This window comes from Chrysemys picta, chromosome 1, assembly GCF_011386835.1.
Source record: "Chrysemys picta bellii isolate R12L10 chromosome 1, ASM1138683v2, whole genome shotgun sequence".
Classification (NCBI taxonomy): Eukaryota; Metazoa; Chordata; order Testudines; family Emydidae; genus Chrysemys; species Chrysemys picta.
Window position 1 is genome coordinate 277,182,226 of NC_088791.1, and position 25,353 is coordinate 277,207,578.

The following is a 25,353-nucleotide window of genomic DNA, read 5'->3' on the forward strand; positions in this document are numbered from 1 at the left end:
TAATTTATGTATTTTTTGAACAATAGAGGTTAATATGTTTGATTGTGGAATTGCTCAGGCAATGTTCAGGTGGTTAAGGTACCCCTGGTAAGAGAAAGTATGGACCTGTAGTATTCTGTTAGAGTCCTGTGAACATACACATTTTTTGTTGTAGCAATTTACTCAGGCAAATTTGCAGATACCACTCTGAATTATTTTCTATATTATTAGTTAAACAAAATCAGTAAGTATTTAATTCATTGTTATGCAATACAGTTAGGGTTAATACTCAAACCTTTTGGAGCTTGATTCATAAATACAGTGATCTATTTATATCCCTTTTATTGTGTATTCTCCACTATTATCTTGTTAACAATTAGGGAAGGGAAACTTTGATAGTCATAGTTAAACTCAACTACAATACACAATACCTATCTATATAGCATCAAAACTCCTCATCAATTTACAGACATGTAGGAATACAAAGTCACTGGCTCAGAGGAACTTGGCATTTAAATACTGAGAATGAGGGGTTTCTATAAATACTTCTATAACTAACTACAGTATTATTGCTTTTATTCATAGCAATCTTGCCATGTGTGGTTTACATATTGTTTTCACCCTTCCTACATTCTAAAGCTTAATAATGAGCAATTTCTTGAATGAAATATTTCTGTTAGTAGCTTTTCTCAACATGCATCATTAATGGGTTAATACCCTATCTCTGAAATTAGACATTAGACAGCAATTCCAGTGTCACTGCTGGAAGCTCTGGGACAAAGCCCCGCCCTTCAACTGAGGCCAGCAGAAAAGTTCTTCCAAAGCTGTACAAATAACCAATTATTATAATTAAGACAATAGCTAGTTATCATATACTGATTAACTTTAATACAATTATATGTCTAAATCTCCTTTAGAGAAAAATTTCAATTGTATTCTGGTCATTTAGCAGGCTACCAGGGAGGACTGAATGAGGAGAGAACCTGCTAACAGAATTATTAGCATTTGACCATTTTATAAACATTTATTTGATAAAAATTAATCACCAACACCATGAGAAAAAAAGAATTTGCATTTGACTAAAAAAACCTAGGTATTAGTTACACTCCTGATCATAATGTTTGCCAGGGACTTTTCTTAACCACCATCCAGGCTCACCAGCATTCCACATACTTGTGAAGTTTTCAAACATATTTGATTATACAGATTATGATACCAATGGTAACTATGATGGATCTTTTGAGTAACAACAAATTTAACTTATTATAAAAAAACAGCTCTGTCAAAAACTGAACACCATGAGTATTCCCTTACTGAGAAAAAGTAATATTCTTTCCTCTACTTCTGTATTAGGTCTGGCCTACACTAAAAAGTTAGGTTGACCAGCTATATCACTCAGGGGTGTGAAAAATCCACACCTCTAAGTGGCATAGTTAAGCAGCCCTAGCTCCTGGCATAGACAGTGCTAGGTCAATGGAAGAATTCTTTTGTCAATCTATCTACTGCCTTTCAGGGAGGTGGATTACCTATGCTAAAGGCAGAACCCCTCCTATCGGCATAAGTAGCATTTACACTGAAGCACTGCAACTGTTCCACTGTAACATTTCAAGTGTAGACAAGCCGTCAAAGGGCCCTGGCTATACTGGGAGAGTTCCCTGGTGTTCACTCAGTTGTCAGCAATAATCTCAGGATTTTAGAGTCTGCAAAGTCAATGTCTTTTGTTCCATCTCAGGATGCCAAGTTGTCATTTTGCCACTTTTTCGTATTCCAACTTATCTACTTATATCAGTTGCAATCCTTACACCTATATTGTGGCCAGAAGGGGAGGCAGTTTTAGATAGATAGTTTTTAGATAGAGCTACCTGTTTCTGAGATATCCATCAAGATGCTGTAAGAAGTATAAAGTATTAGTTTTGTGACAAGTCCATTTTCTGTCAGCTCAAGGAGAAAGTGTGCTATAGTATCCTTTTTTAAAGTAGATTTTTCTGTAGGACAATCTAGAATTTAATTAATAGGTATTTTGTTTTAATCAAATTATTAAACAAAAAAAGACAGATCTCAGAACCTCACTTTTTAATGACTTACATATCAGTAATTAGTCTTTTTAAAATGTTTATTGCCATATTTTAGTGCAGGATCCCCTCCTGGGAGGAGGAAGATGCAGAAGAGGAATGCTGTATAAGCAAAAAGCAGTGTGTGAGAGAACATGTTCCAGCAGCCAGGGTGAGACATTTGAAACTCAAGGAAAAAACTGACTGGACTTTGGTGACAGCTTTTTTTTGTGGGAGTTGGTTGCTTCTACCATCAAAGGATATTCTGATGAGGCCAGACCCTAGACATATTTTAAAGGTGAATTGCCAAAATTCTGTTAACTTAAGCAACATATGACTGTCATCAGTAACCAGCCTTCAGTACAGTTATCTAAAACTTCACTTTTTCTCTTCTTTTTAGTTGCTGCATATTCCAAATTTATTTAGACTGTTGTCTCTTGTTGTGATCCAACACCAGCAAAGCATAAATAATAGGGCTGTCTCACGTGATTAAAAAAATTAAATGCACTGTTAAACAATAATAGAATAACATTTAATTTCTTTTTATGTTTTCTACATTTTCAAATATATTGATTTCAATTACAACACAGAAAACGAAGTGTACAGTGCTCACTTTATATTTTCATTACAAATATCTGCACTGTAAAAACAAAAGAATTTGTATTTTTCAATTTACCTAATACAAGTACTGTAGTTCAATCTCTTTATCATGAAAGTTGAACTTACAAATGTAGAATTATGCACAAAAAATAACTGCATTCAAAAACAAAACAATGTAAAACTTTAGAGCCTACAAGTCCACTCAGTCCTACTTCTTGTTCAGCCAAATAAGTTTGTTTACATTTGTGGGAGATAATGCTGCCCACTTCTTGTTTACAATGTCACCTGAAAGTCAGAACAGGCGTTTGCATGGCACTGTTGTAGCTGGTGTCGCAAGATATTTACGTGCCAGATGCACTAAAAAGATTTATATGTTCCTTCATGCTTCAACCACCATTCCAGAGGACATGCATCCATGCTGATGATGGGTTCTTTCATAGATTCATAGATTCTAGGACTGGAAGGGACCTCGAGAGGTCATCGAGTCCAGTCCCCTGCCCGCATGGCAGGACCAAATACTGTCTAGACCATCCCTGATAGACATTTATCTAACCTACTCTTAAATATCTCCAGAGACGGAGATTCCACAACCTCCCTAGGCAATTTGTTCCAGTGTTTAACCACCCTGACAGTTAGGAACTTTTTCCTAATGTCCAAGCAGTGCAGATTGACACATGTTCATTTTCATCATCTGAGTCAGATGCCACCTTGTGATGGGGTGGACTATGCCCAAAGGCCCCTGGCTGGAGGCCTTAGAGTTCTGCCACACCCATCCCAGGGAAGGAACAGTGGAGAGGTCCTCCAAGCAGGCTATAGTGGCTGCAGGGGAAACAGTCAATCAGGGCCCAGGAGGGCTATATAAAAGGAGATGCAGGGCAGTAATTAGTTGCTGCTTGGAGCAGAAGAAGAAAGGACTGCAGGCCTGGCTGCCTGGAAGAGCAGCAGGGCCACGGACGGTTTGCTAGCAGGGATGGGGGGAGCCTACTGAGGGAGCTCCTGGCTGGTTCCTAGGACTAAGTAGGGACTGGCCCGGGTAGGGCAACCTGAAAATAGTGTATCCAGGGAGGAAGCCATACCAGGGCTGAACTACTTAAACACCACAGCCAAGGGAGGGCTAGAGAAAGACACCACCAGAGGGGTACTAAGATAGGCCCCGGGGAACCCATATACCCGGAAGGGGTTTGTGCTGGTTAACATGCAGACAGTTTGAGTTGGCTGGAGTGCTGTGTCACTGACAAACCCACCTGGAACCAGCAAAAGGGGTCACCAGAACTAAAGAATGCAAACACACCCAGTCAGAAGGGGGCACTCGTGAGATGTGGGTGCCAACCCTGTTACACACCTACAGAAGGTTGATTTTCTTTTTTGGTGGTTCGGGTTCTGTAGTTTCTGCATCCTAGTGTTGCTCTTTTAAGACTTCTGAAAGCATACTCTGCACCTCATCCCTCAGATATTGGAACGCACTTCAGGTTCTTAAACCTTGGTTCGAGTACTGTAGCTATCTTTAGAAATCTCACATTGGTACTGTAGTAAGATGAGGCCCTGAAACATAAACCCTTATCAGAGGCCCAGTATGAGGCCTGAACTAAAGTAATGGTCAAGACTTTGCGAACATAAAGCAAAGTTAAGCTGTGAGCCAGAGGCAGGCCCTGCTCACAGAAGCTGGCAAGGAAAGGCCTGATGCTGCAAAAAGAGACATACCTAAAAGGTACTGGACACCAGATATCAGAACATTCGCATACTTGTACATTCCACACACAACAAGGAACAAGCTGACCCATCCCAACGACAGGGCCAAAAGGGTAATATGATGGATAGAGTTGTTTTGTTCAAACCAACATGTACAAGGTGAGAGGCGGCACCTTACTACGTAGAGGGGTTGCACCTCAATACGCCAGGAGTGATGTGTAACTTGTTTGTACCGATGTATAAGAATGCATCCCTAGGGTGGTGTCTTTGTCCAGCCTAAGGGGCAGTGGAAAGTCCCGCCACTGACTGAGCTGAGTCCATTGCCAGGGGGCACATATTCGTAGTACGTCCTGTAGAGTAAAGTCTAGAGGGAACTATTACTGTGCTTCGTTTGACAATAAACCTGGCCAACCTGCCTTTGTACCTTACTAGTGTCTGTGGTCATTGGGAGTTCTCTTGGGATCTGCTGTGTCAGCTATCTGCGCAGAGCTGGGGCAGCACGCAGAGGGAACACACGTACGCAGCCGATTGATATCAACATTGAACAGAGCAGAGCATTTGTCAAATCTGCAGTAAAAGTGTTCTTAAAATGAACAGCATGTCCTGGGTCCTCATCCGAGACTGCTGTAACATGAAATATATGGCAGAATGGGGGTAAAACAGAGCAGGAGACATACAAATCTCCCCCAAGGAGTTCAGTCACAAATTTAATTAACGCATTTTTTTTTAATGAGCATCATCAGCATGGAAGCATGTCCTCTGGAATGGTGGCCGACGCATGAAGAGGTATACGAATTATTAGCATATCTGGCACGTACATACCTTGTAATGCCAGCTACAAAAGTGCCTGTTCTCACTTTCAGGTGACATTGTAAATAAAAAGCTGTCAGCATTATATCCCGTGAATGTAAACAAACTTGTTGATCTTAGCTTAGCTGAATAAGAAGTAGGACTGAGTGGACTTGTAGGCTGTAAAGTTTGTCATTGTTTTGTTTTTGAGTGCAGTTATGTAACAAACAAACAAAAAATCCACATTTGTAAGTTGCACTTTCACAAGAAAGAGATTGCACTACAGTACTTGTATGAGGTGAATTGAAAAATACTATTTCTTTTGTTTATCATTTTTACAGTGCAAATATTCGTAATAAGAGACAGTGAGTACTGTACACTTTGTATTCTGTGTTGTAATTGAAATGAATATATTTAAAAAGTAGAAAAACATCCAAAAATATTTAATAAATTTCAATTTGTATTCTACTGTTTAACAATGCGATTAAAACTGTGATTAATCGGGTTTCATTTTTCTGAGTTAATCGCATGAGTTAACTGAGATTAATCGACAGCCCTAATAAATAATGCGATTGAAATCACAATAATCAGACCACCTCAGTGAACCAGGAAGCCAGCATTCAAGAGGTCAAGAAACTGTTTTTTTTTAAAGAAGTCTTTTGCATGGTTCTGAAGTTTAAAAAATAAATAAATAAATAAATAAATCCCAAAATATAAGATAGAATTTTTGTTTTAACAAAACACTATACAGTAAAAAGAGAAAAAAATCGCACTTATCTCATTCTTTACGGGCTGAATTTATTTTCCAGCAGGGTTCCACATTTGATATGAATTCGCTTTCAGCATAGTGCATGCTGGAATGTTATATTGCAGTGAGGGCTAGGAGTCCCACAGGGGACAAAATACACAGGACTGAATAATAAAGAGTGTTTACAGGTTTGGGCAATGTGCTAAATGCCCCAATAGCAGTATCTTGGTTATTGGAGTGTGAAGCACACATTTGTTAACTTAAGTTAACAAAATCTTAACAATTCCTATTTACAGCTCACCTTTAAAACCAAGCAAAATGTCACTTAAACATTCATTCCAAGTAGACAGCTAGGTGGCACAGTTGGTTAATGCATTAGCTTTTCAGTTCCTAAATACCTGGGTTTAAACATGGATTAAGTCACAAATGAAATGAATGTAGTGGCTTCATTCAAATTCTTATTTGGATATTATCTATAGCTCAAAATCACCATATAATTAGCATGACTACTAGTCATCATTTAGGAAGAACTAAGCATTTAAATAACCAAGGTGCTGCAGAGCAGGAGACTGGATCTATTGTGAAGCAGTAAAGAGAATTATTCACAACTCCTCCCCATACTAAAATATATTAATAAATTGGCATGGGAAGTATTACAGCCATTCTACACCATCACTTGGGACATATGGATGTGAGAAAACTGGTGGAGGCAGCAGGAAAGGCACAAAAGGGCTACCACAAAGGTAAGTATAATATTCAATTACTATTATGCATCATACAAATTATAGCTAAACTGTTAGTTGAAAACATTATAAAAATGCTTCCTGTTTTGAGCTAATGAAACACAGCACTGGTCCATAGAGTACTCCTGAGTAAATTATGTGCCAAAAAATTGAAAATTCTGCAAATTTTATTTGTCAACAAACAAATGTGGCTCCAGCATGGCAGTGGGGAGCACAGGCCAGTGGCTGCAGTGAGATGGGAGGTCACCCTGAAGACCCCATCTCCCTCAGTACAGGGATTCAGCAGGGAGGCTGTCCCTGACCCTGACACAATGCAAGGGCTAGACCTGCCCCAGAAACACCCTGGGGCCCTGCCCCTCTGCTCCAGGTATAGGAGGGCAGGTTCCACCCAGCAGGATCCAAGCATTGAGGGGCTTACTGTGGGGGGATAGGTTTCTGTGTGGGGCAATGTGGGAGATCTGGATGCACAAGGGCTAGTTGAGGGGTTCCAGGTGCAGGGGCAATGGGACTCTGCAGGCAATCCAGGTGAAGGTGGTTGGGATTCAGCTGGGAGGGATCTGGGTGTGGGGAGATGGGGCTCAGCAGGGGTTCTGGGGTGGGGGACTCAGTGGGGGCGTCTGGGTGCCAGGGGAGTGGAGCTTGATGGGGTGGGGTTCCAGGTGCAGCTGGCTGGGGATCAGTGGGGTGAGGATCTAGGTGTGGGGGGAATAATTGGAGGAGTCCAGGTGTAGTGGGGTAGGGCGTGTCAGGGTGAGAGTTCAATGGGCCTGCTTAACGGGGGAGTCCCAGCTGCTGCTGAGGGGATGCCAAATGCCGGGCTTGCGATTCCCCTATGCCCTTTTCTTCTCTACCTCCGTCCCCTCACTCCCACATTCCCCTCCCCCTGCACTATTCCACCCCCTTCCTTCCCCACTGCCTCTTTCCCCCATCCCATCACCCTCCCTTCCCTCATTTCCCCCACCCCTCTTTACCCAGCCCCACCGCAGGCACTCGCTGTTCCACAGAAAACAGGAAGGCTCCCGCACACAGAAGGGGAGCACGACTGGCAGTAGGACACAGGAGGTGGCGTTCAGCTGCAGAGTCAGCGGAGCCGAAACAGCCTCCTTCAGCTGGGCAGCTCTGCATTGCAGAAATGAGGGGAGGCAGAGGCACATAACCCCGTGTCCCCTCCATGCCTCACCTCTGTTTGGAGCAATCCCCCCAAAAAACTGCACCCATGGCCGTGTCCTCTCTTCCCACACACACCCCGGTGAGGCTTCCCTGCCATTTTCTGCAGGGCAGCACAGGAATTCTGCAGTTTTATGCAGTCTGATATCCATTGGATACATGTTCTTTGGAAATGGCATTACCTTTTGATCGTTCGGTGATTGAAATGAACAATTTTGAAGACTTGAGAAAAGATTTTGTTCTATTAATGTAGAAGGCTATAGCCCTGCGGATATCCAGGGGATGTAATCTGGACTGTTTGTCCACATGCAATTTAGGGAAAAATGTCAGCAAATGTATTGGTTGAGATGAAAGGAGTTCCAGCAAGTAGTCTAGAATGAGAGGTAAAGGGGCTGAGAGAGGTGCAGTCTGTTTGTGTCGGCGCGATGACTATGGCTGTTTAACAAGATGTTTTGTACATCTGTGGAACATGTCATTTCAGAGTCTGAGAACCATGCAGTAACCAAGCTTTGAGATGGAGTCATTGGGGATCCAGATGGATGACGCAACCTGCATCCTGCAATAGCAGCTGAGGTAGAAGTGGCAGTGTGTGTGGTATGTAGACAGCCATGTGGAGAAGGTAAGGGTACCATGTTTGTTGTGGTTCGGGGGCTATTAGGATCACTCTGGATCTGTCTTGTCTGATCTTGTGAAGCACGTGGGCTAGGAAGGGGGGTGGGAGGGAAGGTGTATAGTAGGGAAGCGTTCCACTTGATGAGGAAGGCGTCGCCCAGAGAGTGTGGACTGAGTCCTGCTCTGGAGCAGAATTGGGGGCATTTGGTGTTTTGTGCAGTTGCAAAAAGATCTATAATTGGAAACCCCCACATCCGAAAAATGTCTAGGATTACTGGTGTGTTCAGCTCCCACTTGTGGTCCTGATAAAACTTCCTACCTAGGGTATCTGCCATAGCATTGTGCTTGATGCACCATTGCCAAACGCACATGGCTTCCACACAGAGGGAGTGTGAGCACTCCCCTTTGTCTGTTTATGTAGAACAGGCCTGCACAACTCGTAAAGCGGCGAGGGCCATATTACTCCAAAGAAAACAACTGAGGGCCGAAACCCCCCCAGCGCCGCCAAACCCCCCCCAGCGCCACCCAGCCCCCCCCGAAACACAACACCCCCCCCCAGCACCGCCCACCCCACGGAAACAACCTCCCCAGTGCCGCCAAACCCCACCCCCCCCAGCGCCATCTGCTCCACAGAATTAAACCCTCTTCCCCAGCGCCGCCCCACCGAAACAGCAGTATTGAACCTCGGTAATATGTTATAGCGGCCCCTAAGGTAGTATAATTAAGGTAAAAGAAAAATGTCTTTTTGCTAGAAGTAGAATAAGATCTTCCCCCCCACTTCGTAATCGATTGCCCTGTTGAATGAATGAGGTGTGAATGAGGAAGGCGTGGAAGGCAGGCACCTCTGGACAGCTGCAACGCTTGGAGAGGGCAGGGCCAGCTCTAGGATTTTTGCCGCCCCAAGCAAAAAAATTTGTGGCCGCCTCCCCTTTCTTTTTCGTGCCCCCGGCCCCACCCCAACTCCACCCCTTCCAAACCCCTTCCCCAAATCCCCAGCACCGCCTCCTCCCCTGGCGTGCCGCATTTCTCGCCCCTATTGCTTCCTACGGGCCCCCCATGACGTCCCGCCCTAGCTCACTTCCACTCCGCCTGCTCCCCCGGGCATGCCGCCGCTCCGCTTCTCCCCCGTCCCTCTCAGGCGAGGGAGGGCGGAGAAGTGGAGCAGCAGCGTGTTCAGGGGAGAAGGCAGAGCAGAGGTGAGCTGGGGGAGGGGCAGGAAGTAATGGGGGGGTTAGAGGAACCGCTCCCCACTCCAGCTCACCTCCGCTCCACCACCACCGCCTCCCCCGAGCGCCCGCCGCTCGGCTTCTCCTCCCTCCCAGCCTTGCTGCGTGAAATAGCGGTTTCGCACGTGGCAAGCCTGGGAGGGAGGGGGGAGAAGCGGAGCAACGGTGCATTCAGGGGAGCAGGTGGAGCGGAGGTGAGCTAAGGTGGGGGGGTGCAGGAAGTAACAGGGGGGTAGAGGAACCACTCCCCGCTCCAGCTCACCTCCGCCGCCTCCCCCGAGCGCCCCGCCACTTGGCTTCTCCTCCCTCCCAGCCTTGCTGCGCAAAACAGCTGTTTCGCGCGCAGCAAGCCTGGTAGGGAGGGAGAAGAAGCGGAGCGGTGGCGGCGCGCTCAGGGGAGCAGGTGGAGGCAGAGCGGAGGCGAGCTGGGGCAGCGAGGGCACTTTTTTCCCGTGCCCCGGAGTCGGCACCTATGATGGCCGGCGCCAAAATGCCGCCCCTAGAAATGTGCCGCCCCAGGCACCTGCTTGTTTTGCTGGTGCCTGGAGCCGGCCCTGGGAGAGGGGATGGGAGCAAGACCAGATCAGTAGAACAGGTCAGCAACCGACTCACCACTCGCCTCCTCAGCTCCCTTGCCCCGGCTCGCCTACTTACCTCCCGCCACTGCCTACCCACTCGCCTCCTCAGCCCTCCACCCTCCCGGATCGCCTACTCATTCCCTGCCACTGCCCGCTTGCTCACCTACTCAGCCCCCTTCCCTCACCCGCCGCTTGTCTACTCACCCCCCCCTCCGCCCGCGGACCACACAGTGAGCCCATCTACTCAACCCCCGCGGGCCGCACAATGAGCCCACGCGGGCCGCATGTGGCCCCGGGCCGCATGTTGTGCAGGCCTGATGTAGAACATACAAATTACATTGTCCGTGAGAATCTGTACAGTCTTGTCTCTGATTAGCAGTAGGAAGTGAAGATGGGACTCCGTCTCGGAGCATCGGCCTATATGTGGTTGCAGATGTGCTCCCCACCCTAGAAGGGAAGCATCTGTGGTGATGGCGATCAACGTTGTCCGGGTTGGTCCACCACAAAAAGCATCTTTGATTGTCTCTGGCATGGTGAAGCACTTGTTTATACTGTGCTTGTGTGGGACATAATTTGTTCAGAGCCAGGCTTGGACGCACCGTATATGTAATCTTGCGTGTCGGACAATAAAGATCATGGCAGCCATATGGCATAGAATTTGTAGGCAAGTTCTGGCAGACACTTGCGGGCTATTTTGTGCTGTGGAGATCAAATTGGTTAGAGTCAGAAATTGTTTTGTCGGTCGGAAGGCTGTTGCCTCGAGGGAATCGAGGTCTGCGCCAATAAATTCCAGGTGTTGAACTGATGTTAGAGTGGATTTTTGCATGTTTATCTGAAGGCCTAACCTAGTAAACAGAGTTATTGTGTGTTCGGTGGACTTTGTTGAAAGCACCAACAAGACAGGCAGTCATAAACAGTCGTCCAGGTAGGGAAAAATCATGATTCCCTCTCTGCATAGATAGGCAGCTACTACAGTTAATACCTTTGAGAATACCCAAGGCGCAGTGGAAAGGCCAAAGGATAGCACTTTGTATTGGAAATTGTCATGTCCTATTGCAAAACATAGGGAGTTTTCGATGTGAGGGATGGATGGATATATGAAAAATATGCGTCCTGGGGGTCAAGGGCTGAGAACCAGTCCCCACTTTCTAATGCTGGGATTATGGTGCTTAGTGTGTCCATTTTGAACTGCTAGGTTTTCACAAATTTGTTGAGTCGTCATAGGCAGAGGATAGGCCTCCAACCTCCTGTTTTTTTTCTGAGAGAGAAATTAGTGGGAATAGAATCCCTTCCCGCTGTACTCGGATGGTACGGGTTCTACTGCTTCTAGAGACATGAGGTAGGTTACCTCTTCTCCCAGTAGACCAGTGGTGGGCAACCTGCGGGCCGCATGCGGTCCATCAGGGCAATCAGCTGGCGGGCCACGAGACAGTTTGTTTACATTGACCATCCACAGGCACAGCTTGCAGCTCCCAGTGGCTGCGGTTCACCTTTCACGGCCAATGGGAGCTGCGGGAAGCCGCGCGGGCTGGCCACCACTGCAGTAGATACTCGTGAGAGGAGTCCCTGAAGAGAGATAGGGAAGTGGGATATGTAGGGGGTTTGGAGGTAAGGGGGATGGAATAACCAAGTTTTGATAATTTCTAATACCCATCTGTCTGTTGTAATACTGTGCCAGATCAGGTAAAATGGGGTCAGGCAATCTCCAAATGTCTTGATAGTTGTAGATGGTTCCAGCACTGAAAGAGATGGGGTTCTCAGATCCTCGACCAAGGCTTCAAATTTGTTGTCTGGAAGTTGATGGTTGAGAAATAGTATTCGAGGGACCAGATTGCTGTCTCCTCAAGGTTTTCTACTTCCGACCCCGATATTCATAGTATCTACTGTATTGTGCATACGTAGGGAGTTGGAATCGTTGAGGGGTTTGATCACTGCCCTGTCGCCTTTTGATCTTGGGTATGTGAATGCCCAGAGATCGCAATGTCCCCTTAAGTCCTTAAGAGTGTGCAATGACTCGTCTGTTTTGTCCATGAAAAGTTTGGATCCTTCGAACGTCCTCCATAGTCAACAGTACCGGCTTTGGGAATCCAGATAGATGGAGCAAGAGGCTCATCTCATAACAATTGTGGTTGCTATGGATCTCGCAGCTGAATCTGCTGAATAAAGGGCAGCCTGTAATGCTGTTCTGGTTATGAGTTGACCTTCTGTGATGAGTGATTTGTATTGTTCTTGTTTGTCACTGGAATAAAGGCAGTAAATTCAGAGAGACTTGCATAGTTATTGTGGTCATACTTTGCTAATAAGGCATCATAGTTGGCAATTCTCAATTGTAAGGTCGCAGCAGAATATGCTTTGCAACCGCAAAGGTCAAGGCATGTCCAGTCTTTATCATATGGAGTGTTTCTGTAGTATTGTTGCCTACCCGGTTCATTGCCGGTGTCAATCACCAATGAGTTCGATGTTGGATGCAAAAAAAGGAATTCAGAGCCCTTTGCAGGCATATGGTATTTTTTAATCAAATCTCTTACAGGTAGGTGGAATCACTGCAGGGTTTGCCAGAGCAACTTCACAGGATCCATAATCACATCATTCATGGGAAGGGTAATTTTAGATGAGGTCGATGGATGCAGTATGTCAACTAGCTTGTGTCACGATTCCTGGACCTCTTCCAGGGAGATGTCCAGTGAAGTGGCAACTTTCCCTAAACAATTTCAAGACCTCTACAAATTATCACCTGCGATGGTAGGTGGGGGCGTAATAGTGTTGTCTGGTGAGGATGAGGAGAAGTGGACTTCTGGTGGATTGTCTTAATCAGAGAATTCCTCCTCCTCATCCTGAGCCCCCTGTTCAGAAGTGCCTGGTGGGATCAATAAAGGTGCTTGAAGTGTGTCAGCTGTGGGAAGGCCAACAGGTATGCCCTGTTGTTGCTGTTGGTGTGTAGCCCACGGGTTCCAAAAAGGCCACTGTGGTTGAAAGGGCATAGTGGGCATCCAGGGTTGCCCGTACCAAGGTTGGTTCAGAAGGTTTTCGGGTAGCCTGTGTATGGAGGGGCGTGCATGGTAGGAGCAGACACAGGGGAGGAATGTGGTGGAGCGCGCCCAGCATCCCCATCTCCATCCTCACTGGAGAATTGTGGAGTGGACAGAAGCGGAGAACTGGGTTGATTAAGTGCTGTGGGTACTGAGGTACCATCAGTGCCAAGGATGGGAGACTCCGGTACTGATGAAACGGAGATGTCTTTGTGGTGGAGGAATTGCTGCAATGCGCCCGGTATCAGTACCGTTGGGGTCATAGGAAACAGGTTCGCATGTGGGAAACTGCTTGTCGGCACCGGTGTGTGACTAGTGTGCGTGATGGCCGCACTAGGTGCAGCATTAGCATTGGAGTTATTGAGGTGCTCAGTACCAATTGCTTGTTCATGTCAGACGGTACTGCGGCATGGGGTTTCATTTTCCCCTGGTGCTTGTGACCGAGCTCAGCTGCTTGGGAACTTTCAGTTTCTTGGTACCGATGGTGCCGGAGGGACCCGCTGTTTCGGCCGTTGACATGGCCGGTGCGGTTGGTACTGGGAGTGTTTGCTTGTGAGCAGAGTGTCTTTTCTTGGCCAACTCCAAAGTTGGGAACGTGGTACCCGTTTTTTTGCCACCTTCTTTGCGGGTTGATCAGGAGCCCGTGCCATGGACAAAGGGCCCTTATCAGAGGCTGCCGATGGCAATTTCTGGCCGGGTGCGTATCTAATGTTAGATGCCAGGCGGAGAGATTTTTCCCATGAGAAGTAGTTTCAGTTGGAGATCTCTTGCCTTTCTGGTGCGAGCTTTCAGATTGTGACAGTGCAAACATGCCTGCACCAAGACAACGGGCACACTTAAGAGTGTCCGTCAGAAAGAGGTACAGAAATCCTGCAGATAGTGCAGTGTTTGAACCCTGGGGAACCAGGCATGCCCCTCAAGGAGCGTACTCTCCCCGTAAAAAAACAAAGGGCGGGGGAGGTACAATAACCACGTAGAAACAGAAACCTACATGCCCTACGAGAAAAATGTAAACAACTTTTTTTTTTGAAGAAGCAGCAGCAGCAAAAGATGGGGCTAAAATAGGAAGGCTACCTATTCTAACTGAAAACTAAAAACTAAGGAAAAGATAAGCTTTTGCTAAGCTGCAAGGTGCTGCTAAGTGCTCTGAATAGAGCCAAAGGTGGTAGAGAAGGAAGTGGGGGGGTGGGGTGGCTTGGTCGCATAGCACCTGTTAACCGCAAGATGGGGACCGCGCATGTGACCCCCAACTGGGCACTAATTCCTTAAATCTCTGGCTACGGGCGCAGGAGCGCACCAACACCTAAAGTGGAGCACCCATAGGGACATCACTCAAAGACCAGAAGAATCTTAAGACAATCTGGGTTGGTGCCCAAACATTCTGGAATTCCACTGGTTGCTCATGGGTGAAAACGCATTTTGTTAAAAACTAATCTTGTCCACTTAGAGAAATGATGAAAACACAGAACAGAAACATAAGGAACCTCTTCAGTCAGTGAGTCTAATTCCCTGCTATCACAGGAAATAATGTCATATAATCACGTTCATAAATTTATCAAGATCCATTTTAAAATTAGTAGGTTGTTTGCCCCCACTACTCCTATTGGAAGGCAGTTTCTGAGACTCAGTCCTCGAATAGTTAGAAACATCGTTCTAATTTCCAGCCTAAAATTTATTCATGGCCAGTGTATACCCTTTGTTCTTGTTGCCAACATTATCCTTTAGCTTAAATGGCTTTTCTCCTTCCCTGCTGTTTTACCATCCTGCAGTATTTATAGAGCAATCATATCCCCTCTCAGCCTTCATTTTCTAGGCAACACAAGCCAAGTTCTTTTATTGTCTTGTAAGATAGGCTCGCCATTCCACTGCCCATCTTAGTAGCCCTTCTCCGCACAGCGTCCAGTTTGAATTCATCTTTCTTGAACATGGTTGACCTGAATTGTACACAGTATTCCCTTTATGTCCAGAAAAAAAGATTATCAAATTTAATGATATAAATATTAGTATCTCTTTAGTTCCATTTGTGTGTATGCATTTTAAAATATACTTACTGTTCTAAGAGATGTTCATATTTTCCTAAAGCATCCTTTTCAGCCACAACTGCTCTTTCTTTTTCAACCACAGCATTATCTCTTGCTTCTCTCAAATTTCTGAAGTAAAAAATAAAATTATTCTGTCAGCAATCTGATATATATGAACAAGATTTTTCATAATTAAACAATACTGATTTATATCTACATCTCTTTTTTAGTCATTCTGGACTGGCTCACAAGAGCCATATGGCAGTGGTAATGTGAGTAGCTTCTGATACTGAATAGTTGACTATTTTGTTTTTTTACACAAGTCTTAATTTACAATCATTTTCCCATCCCCAATTTCATATACATTTTACCAATTGTGACTTACTGGTCTCAAATAGTCTACATCATGGCCACTGATTATATATCCCCGTTTCTCAAAATGCATTTACTACCTCTTTGAAAAACAAATTCTTTTCTGCAATTATATTATTCCATCTAATCTTTTTTGCTTTTATGCTGGTCAATAAAAAAAATAACCCTTTCAGCTGCTTTAGAAATTTTACAAAACTAGTTTTCCGAGTTACAAATTTTAATAATTAAGACAACCCAACGTACCTCACTTTGGGGCCAACAGAACACAAAATTTGTCTGACATGCTCCAAGGTTTGTACAGGAAACAGACAGATTTTATTAAAGAAAATCCAGTCCTAAAAACTGAATTGAACACAGCAGATCTCCACTTTTAAGACCTCGCAATATTACTTTGTACATACTGTAATGTCAATGTACTTTATATAATTCACATTTAGAGCCTAATCCTATAAGGAGATGATTATCTGAATTCCCACTGCAGGATTAGATTTTCATTCATGTATAGAAATGACACACAAAAATTATGTTAAAGAATGTTAAGATTGCAAAGTCAAGAATTCAAAGTTTGGAAAAGAATTAAGGTTGCCTGAGCCTGTGAGGTTGGGTGATATTATCTCAATTTTATACCTATGGAACAGAAGCACAGAGAGATTAAGATAAAAAAATCTACATTAATTTTGGATGCCCAATTTGAGTAGCCTAGGACTGATTTTCAGAGCACGTAGCATTATATAGTACTTTATATGTTCAAAGAACAACTCCCCATTGACTTCAGTTACAACTATAAGTGTTCTGGCAATCAGAGGCAGGTATTTCAGATTGGGTACCCATAAAATAAGGAACACAATTAATGACCATCGGTGAAAAGTTTGGTTTATGTGACTTGACTACCATCCCCACCCTACCCTGGACTCCTCTCCCCACTCTCAGACTCCTTGCCCAGCCAGTTCCATCCATCCCTGGGATTCTCATTCAATCTGTCTCAGAGTTTGTTTCTGTCCCTGCAGTAGTTTAGAATAGCCTCAGGAATGCACTGAGCCTTACTTGTCAACCAGCCAGGAATCATCCTTCTTTTCCCCTTCCAAGTTACCTCTTAGACCCCTTACACTTCTGTTCTGAAAGATAAGAGACCAAAATGGAAGAATGAGAACAAGGAGCTAGTATCGCATAAGGTTAAGGCAGACCAAAAGATACCCAAAGGATAGAATAAACCTCAGATGAGGAGCTCAAACACCAATCCTATGTCTAAAAAAAGGACATTGTTAAGGTCCAAATTCCTTAGAACCAGAAGGACAGAATGACACAGGAAGACTTTAGTGGCCCTCAGGCTTCACTGCAGATGCAGTGGGGCCAATTCTATGAACCCTTGGTTCTGAAGGCTGACTAATTCAAACAAGAGATGTAACACTGAAGCCTGAGACACTATAAATAGGGAAAGGTTTACTGCTGAGAAAGATAGAGAAGGAAAACAGAAAGAACCTAAGTAGTACTTGAAACAGCAATGACATCACAGGCTCCCCTAGACATTGAGATAAGCATCTAGATTTGAATGGGCTGCCAGCTCTGGTAAAGCTTAGGACCAATGAGCTCACGGTCACCAGCTTCCTTCTACATAGAGAATCTGCTCAGCACCAACACAGTTCCTGAGCTGTGCTTCTTGGATCTTTGAAGCCAAGTGGAATTGGAACTTCAACCCTTCTTAGCATAACATGCTAAAAAAAGATGTGAAAAAAAGACCTTCCTACTATAAGATTTTGATGTTGGGGCAGTTAAAAAGAGTCCCTCAATACTAATCTTGATGGAACTTCTGCTTTGGACTAGGCCAGAAGTTCCTTAAGTGCTCCTCCCACACATGGAGTTTTAAGAAGCCCTTCCCCCCCTCTCAGTGTCCCAAGGCTCAAAGTAATGTAGACTTACTATCAGCCTGGACTGTGCCCCCCAAACCTAACCACCTGAGGCATAACACATGGTCATCAGCATCTGACTATGTAGTGCCATACTATCCAGACATCTTAAAGTTGGTTTTGCTGGCAGAGTCATGGTACTGATCAGGGTGGATAAAAATCAAATGATTTAAAAAAATAAAACAGATTTTTTTTTAATTGAAATTGGATTTTTTTGATAAAATGCTTTGAGGAAAAAACCTATCCAAAGAGTTTTAATTAAGATATATTATAACTCAAAGATATCTCATTATGGAATAGGAATTATACATTCTAATTCTATAGTATGGGACAATATTATTCATGTAATGTTTAAGAAAAGTTTTGTAAATGCGTTCCAACAGTTCATGGATTAGGGACCCAATCTTATGGGGTTCCAGGGACTTCTGTATAGATTATTTAGGTTAATCTTTCTGTGCTCAGTCTAGAAGATACCATCAGAGATGCTTAGTTTTGCAGTTCTCAAACTGTGGATTTGTGTCTCCAGAGATAACATGCTTGTTAACAACAAAAATGTTTTTAAATAAATAAATAAATAATATATAGAGGTGAGAAATAACAGACCTCAACCCTATTGTCCCTCTGCAAATTTGTGTACACAGAGTCAATCCCTCTAAAAGTGCAAAGTTTCAAAAAGTTCAATTAATAGAAGATTGTTGGGGGCGGAATAGATCTGGATAAGGAGAAGAAGTCTAGCAATAAATGTGAGAATGGAGGGACAGGCAGTAGAAACAAAAGTGAAACTGTTTGAGCAGCATATTCCAGAAGTCTTGAGATCTTTCTGAGTGTAGCCTTCATTGATTTGAAATCTACCATACCATTCTCTCACTAGAAGGGCAAATCTATAATGGCAGCAGGCCGTAAAAGAGACCCAGTTTGGAAATAAGAACCATTCAAGAAATCTATGTTTGCTGATGATGTTTTAATGAAAGTCACACCAGTGAACGGGAAGTCACTTAGTCACTTGGATTCAGCGATTGTTGAAGTGATAATCTCACTTTTAACAGCAGTAGCTTCTTCTGCCAGTGTAGAAAGAATATTTTCTTCTTTTGGATTAATTCATTCAAAATTGAGAAATCGTTTGGGACCCGAAAAAGCAGGAAAGCTTGTTTTTCTTTTCCAGATTAGGAACAAACAGGAAAATAAAGGTGAAGACGACTAAGTTAGCTGCAGAAGCCAATATTTTAAGTTTCTCATGTTGGCCTGGCTGACAGTCAATTTAATTTTTTTTTTTTAATATTTCATTTAACTATTTTAGTTAAAAACTATTTTAACAAAAACAAATCCGATTTTAAAAAAACTTGACTGTTTAACTAAATTCATATGCTTGTTTTGTTAAACTATTATATGTTTGCTGTTAAAGAAAAAAAATCCAGAATACATAACGTTGTTGTTTTAATTAAATAAAACAATTTAAATGTTTGTTTGGTGATGTTCCCACCAACTAATATAGCATGGCAAGAAAATCTTCGAAATATTAATGATTAACCTGTTGAATTGGAGATAGTTCACCTCCCAATGACTTCATAAATATCTGCTTCAATTACCTTTGGTAAATGAAATAACCAATCATTCATTTTCTGATTTAGCTGTAAAACTGAATCTGAAAAGTTTTCAAAATAAATCACTTTAAAATGTATAGTGTGTACCCTCTAAAAATGAAACTTACATCTATCTCTGATTTGTGAAGAATATGTATTAATGTTATAACAACCAACAAGAATGCACTTTTATGTAGAAGTCTTCCTGAAGCCCTTTAAATCAAATCCACCCTGGTACTGATATGAAATAAAATTCCTGAGTTTATACCTGTCTACAACAGAACAACAAGAGTCAAAGAATGCAGGGAACAATATAGCAGGACAAAGTCTAAAAAGAAGCTGTGAAAGTACAGATTAACAATACTCTATACCTATATCCTCCCACCCCCAAAATAAAACCCTCCTGAAACTGAAACCTAACCTCTGTGGGCCCAGAGTCAACGACACTGCCTAAGGCATAGAAGAGGAGTGGTCCCTCACAGGTTGCGCTCCACTAGCAGGCTCATGCTTAGTCATATGAGCAGGCAAACGCCCTCTGTACATCTTCCTGCGCTTTTTGCGAGGCACTAGCGACTGCAAGCGGTGCTGGGTCTCTGCACGCGAGGAAGTCTTTAGTGCTGGGGAGTGACGGTGCCGAGGGTCTCTGACCTCTGAGTCCTTCCTCTGTGCCAGGACCTCCCTGATTGAAGCCGGTGCGCTACACACTGATGCTGAAGTACCCAGTGCCGGATCCATGGGAATTCGACTCCGATTGTTGCTGCAGGTCTGCCTCAATGAGCAGAAGTTTCAGCCTGTGGTCCCTTTCCTTCTTGGTCCTGGGTGGAATCCTCTGCAGATTTTGCACTTGTCAGTCTGGCGAGATTCTCCCAGGCACTTCAAGCAGGATGTGTGTGGGTCAACTTTGGCATCAGCTTTTGGCAGACCCCACACAGCTCAAAACCCCTGGGACTGAGGCATGCCCTGGCCCCGGGAAGGGGAAGGAAACGGGGAAGAGAACCCAGGCAAACAAGGGGGTTCAAAAATTACACTACACTATACTAAGAACTATTAACTATTTAAAATATTTACAAGTAAAAATGAAGAGTCCACTAGGGGATCGTTCAAGAACGAGAGAAAGAAGAGAATGCTCCAACGACCATCACTGGCGGTAAGAAGGAACTGGAGAGGCGGCAGGTTGGCAGGGCCCTATATGCGGCGCCAGGAAGGCGCGACTCCAGGGGGCCTGAGCTGACCCCACAGGTACCGCTAGGGGAAAAACCTTCCAGCAACTTTGCATGCGGCACACACACACACCTACTTGGAATCAACGTGAGCAAGCACTCAAAGAAGCATGTTTTTGTTTATCAGGAGGAGATGAACAAAGTCCCAATCTGATCCTTAAAAGGACATTCCATCAGTATTTTCCTTGAAGGGTGACTGCTCCATTTCTTCTGAAGGAGTCACCTCTTAGTTGTCATGCATGTGCCACTATCCTTGAGGAGGCAATGGTGTCAGCAGTGCCAGTCATCTTTGCACCGATTAAAACATGGGTGGCTCTGGAGACCAGCAGTGCCTGACATGAGGCCAGTCCTAGGAAAGCTCTCAGTGCTGGTGGAGGTGCCTCTTGTACCATGAGGTGCAACAGTGTCAGTGTTATTAACAGAGCCAAAAATGGTGACGTGTTGGGTTTGGCAGCAACGTCTTCACTGGGAAAAGCCTTCACTGACTCCTGAACATAGGACATAATAGCTGAAGGTGTTCCTACATAAGGTATTTCCAGGCAGGTGGAGATTTTGGCAAAGGAAGCCGGCTAGGTTCCCTGCAGCAAATCACAAGAGTTACATTGTTGGTTCTGAGGGGATCCCATGAACCTCAAACATGTTCTGGATTGGTATCAGTGACAAATACTGCTGCACAGAGTCAAGCTGCAGAGTCATAGCCAAAACCAGAGATGGCGGTCTGAGATATGCACACCAGTGAGGTGTCAAAATCATTTGTCACCAGAGTGTTATATCGACAAGAGATGCATGCCAAGGGCTTCACTGACATGGGTAAGGAGTTCAAGAGGTGATATGTCAGTAGAGTAGGAGAACAAAGCCTCCTCTTTTTTCTCCTTGGGCTCCTCTTGTAAAGCAGAATGCTTTCTTTTTTCCTTCCTCTTCCCTGGAACAAGTTCACAAGGAGATCTGGAAACAGTGTCAACTCTAACAGCACAAGGGCAATTTTCAGTGCTGACAACAATGCCAATCTAGACTGTGGTGCCAGATCCCTCTATTTTGATGGAGCCTGTGGTGCTGACTGACAGAACGATCCCAGTAGATGTTTGTCTCAGGTGAATTGATTTCAGGCTGGTTTCGAGGCTGAGGTGGCAGTGTTCATTCCTCAGGTCTCTTTAAAGAAGTTGTCAGCACAGAGGCAGATCTCAAAATTCCTGAAGGTGCATTAGGACAATCTGGTTGAAGGCTTAAAGAAGCCAAGTGCCCCTGCAGTCTTATCTGTTTGTCCTTTGTCATTCAAGGAGTGAAGATATGACAAATTGTGCACAGAGTTAGGTGAGCTTCTCCCAGGCACACTACACAAGCCTCTGCCAGTGTGTGTGTGTGTCTCAGTAGATAGCTGAACAGGTCACAAACCTTTTGAACCCTCTTTCGTGTTTGGGACCCAACACAGCCTTGGCAATAACCAAAGGCAAGTGGCCCCAACTACTTGAACTGTACTAGAACTATAGTAACGTTAAGAAGAGGACAGGCTAACTAGCTAGTGGACACAAGAAAAAAGTTCCAGTTAGCTCTCTGTGATAATGATGAAGGAATAGAGGTGGTTGTGAGAGAGTACTCCTTTGTGTAAACTGGACTTATGTTGTCATCCTAGCGTGAGAGTACTCCTGCGCCTTCCTGCTCCCCCAGCGGCAAACATGGGCTTTTTAAATATAGTTCCACACTTCAATGCTAAAGGCTGTAGATTTCCCATAAGTGGGAATGCACAGTAGCCATCAAAGGATTTTTATAATGTGAGCAAAACAACATTTTTTTTCCTAATCTTGTTTTTGGAAACAAACAAACAGTGAACAAAACAAACAAACAAAAATTCAATCTGAAGACCACACCAAATGGTTCAAGCGTGGCAACATTATAAGTAACTGAAAATGGTCCTAATAATGGAAAGTGTCTATTTTAACTGCAAGTGTCACCACCTAGAACAACTTCTTCTAACTGAGTTTGTATCCAGTTAGAAAGTGAGATGGTTGGATCTAAACACAGTCTGTGTGCACACACAGTTAAAACTATTTTGCCCAAACCATTGCCTAGGCTGGCACAGGGCTGTCTTCCAACAACTGATTTAGTACACTGTTTCTGCAGTGTAAATGGTACCCTCCTAAAGAACCAATCATAGGGTGAGGCCTCTAAGAGACTACCAATTAATAATGGCTAGGTAGTGGACCAGTAATAGCAGTTGATGTTTATTTAAAATAAAAATATAACATACATAAAAATTGTTGATTATATATTTGTTTGTACTGATAAAAACAACAGTGTGATATATGTAAAAATATGGTGGTCGCTCTGTTGTAATTGTGTCAGTAACTGATTACAAAGAATTTGTACTAGTAATGGACAGAATCTTAGCTTGTACCTGCAAATATACTTACCAGTCCTCCTGATCTTAGATTATAGTCACATAAGACTGGATAGGTTTGTGCAATAATTACTATTACTATGACCTCTTACTATTGGCTGATCACTTTGGCAGAGAGAAACAGTGCCAAAAATCCTACTGTCATAGGTCCCAACCTTTAAATGGCTAAAAACTTAGATAGGTGCTTAACATTATGCACATGAAGAGTTTCACTGAATTCAAATGGGACTACCAACATGCAAGGTATGTCAAGCAGGTACGTCAGCCTTTGCAAGACTGGGGTCACAGTATGTTCTGCTGAAAATATACGTATAATGAATTGAAGATTACACTTTTTTTAGATCATAAGTTTTAAACCATATCAAACTTGCTTTCTTTAAAAAAAAACAAAAAACAAAAAAAACCCATGACTCATTTCGCACCTTCCTCATTCCTCTCAATTCAGAACCTCCCTACTCTCAGATACCAAGGCTGCAAAGCATCATATATAAGAGACTACCTGACACGAATGTACTTTATGATATTAATTTCACTATAATATAAATGACAGCAGCACAAAACACAAACCAATAATGCTAAAGTAGAAGCTAACTTTTGCTGACAATTGACTCTTTTCAATACTAACAATTATCAGCTGTTATTTTAAGAGAAAGCAAAAAATAAAACTGCACTTTTATTGTAAAGATGTAATTTCATATGAAAAACTTTCTTGTAACATCTACGTTTATTTAATAATGGCTTAACATTAAGTCTAATTTTCTGCACTGACCATTCCCCCCATAAAAGTGACAACATGAGTCACAAATAACAAGAACACAAACACAAATATGACATGATAAAGTATACCTTAATTATGTTATGCCTGAAGTGTTTTTTTTTTAAATAATGTTTACCTACCTATTTTCACGTTCATACATCTCCTTTGAGGTGCTTCGAAGCTGTTCAATTTCTTGATTTGTTTTCAATCTAATTTGTTCCAATTCATCACGCAATTTGTTTTCATATTCTGTTTTATAATGGTCTCTGAAAATTAAACAAATCATTATAATTTACAGGAATTTAATAGAGAAATAGTTACACCTTCTGGATCACATTATTATTTGCTTTGCCATAAATCTCCAAGGAGCTGTTACTCTATCAGTACAAGTATGGGTTTCTTTCTTTAAAATGTCTGATCTATGCAGCTTACTTAAGAGTAGCATCTGCTCCTTTCCTGACAGAAGTACTGGCCTCAGTTATTAGTGACTCACTTAAAACTAATTGTTAGTAATGTGTGTGCTTTAGTAGCTCATTGGTTAAAAAAGTCAGGTATCATATAGGTGGGGTCTGCTGTAATAATTGGGCCTACATATTTACCCCACTTTGGAGCCTAACTGTGGAAAAGTGGATAAAAGTTTATAAAGTATAACAAGAAACAGTTACTAACCAGTCCTGTAACTGTTGTTCTTTGAGATGTGTTGCACATATCCATTCCATTTCAAGTGTATGCATGCTAAGTGCACTGTTGTTGGAGGTTTTCCCCTAAGTGGTTCCCATTGGGACAGTGCATGTGCCCTCTGCTGCCTCGCACAGCTGCATGGTGGTACAAAGGGCAGAGCCATGCCCAGCCTTTCTCAGTATCTTCTTACCAGATACACTTTGATAGAGATAGAGGAAGGACAGGGGGTTATAGAATGGACACGTGTAACACATCAGAAAGAACAACAGTTACTGAACAGGTTAGTAACCATTTCCTCTTCTTCAAGTGGCTGCACATGTCCATTCCACTTCAGGTGACTCACAAGCAGTTTGATCTGGAGGTGGATAAAGACTGAAGGACCACACATCCAAATATGGTGTTAACTCTAGATTGTTGAGACATGGCATGAGACACAAAGCTATGGACTGAAGACCAAGTTGCCACTTTGCAAATGTCCAGAATAGGCACTTAGGACAGAAAGGCTGCAGAGGCTGCCTGAGATGTGGTTGAATGTGTAAGCACTCTATTTGGCAGCATCACACCCGCTAAATCATAGCATAAATAAATACAAGATGAGATCCAGCAATGAGATCTTATGAGAAAAGACTCAAAGGCCCTTTATTCTGTCTGCAATTGCCAGGAAAAGCTGTGACAAAGACTGAACAGTTAGTTGTGTCCAGGTAAAAAGCTCAAGCCATTCTAATGTTCAATGTGTGTAGTGTTTCCTCATGCCTATGATTATGAGACTTAGAAAAGAAAGTTGATAAATATAGCCTGATCAATGTGAAAATAAGACGCCACCTTGGTAAGGTACTTCAGGTGGGCTTAGGTAAGCCTTGTCTTTGTAGAATACCATATATAGTGGTCTTGAAACTAGAGCTCGTACCTCATCCACTCTTCTGGCCGAGGTGACTGCAACTAACAGACTGCCTTCATGGAAAGATGGCATAACAAACAGGCAGCCAGCAGCTCAAATGGACAACCCATTAGCTTTGCTAACACCAAGTTTAAGTCCCAATGGGGAATTGGAACCTCTACTTGCAGATATAACTGATCTAAACCTTTAGAAATCTGATCATCACAGGATTGGAGAAAAGGGAACAGTTTTCAATTGGCAGGTGGAAAGCTGAGTTAGCTGTCAGGTGGATCTTGACAGAACTAATAGCAAGGTCCTGTTGCTTTAGATGTAAC

General features: G+C 43.4%; 1 protein-coding gene across 8 annotated transcripts in view; it reads right to left on the reverse strand.

The window, feature by feature from the left end:
- Nucleotides 1–25,353, reverse strand: part of PIBF1 (progesterone immunomodulatory binding factor 1) — a 202,353-nt gene that overhangs the window by 131,114 nt on the left and 45,886 nt on the right. For all 8 annotated transcript variants that reach the window (XR_010597744.1, XR_010597743.1, XM_042861701.2 and 5 more), the window contains exons 9-10: nucleotides 23,601–23,726; nucleotides 15,263–15,361 (exon numbers count right to left, since the gene is read on the reverse strand). Coding sequence is in view for 6 of the 8 variants with exons in the window: in XM_042861701.2 (XP_042717635.2) it covers nucleotides 15,263–15,361; nucleotides 23,601–23,726 (225 nt within the window). In the remaining 2 variants the exon portion in view is untranslated. The remainder of the gene's footprint in view (nucleotides 1–15,262; nucleotides 15,362–23,600; nucleotides 23,727–25,353) is intronic.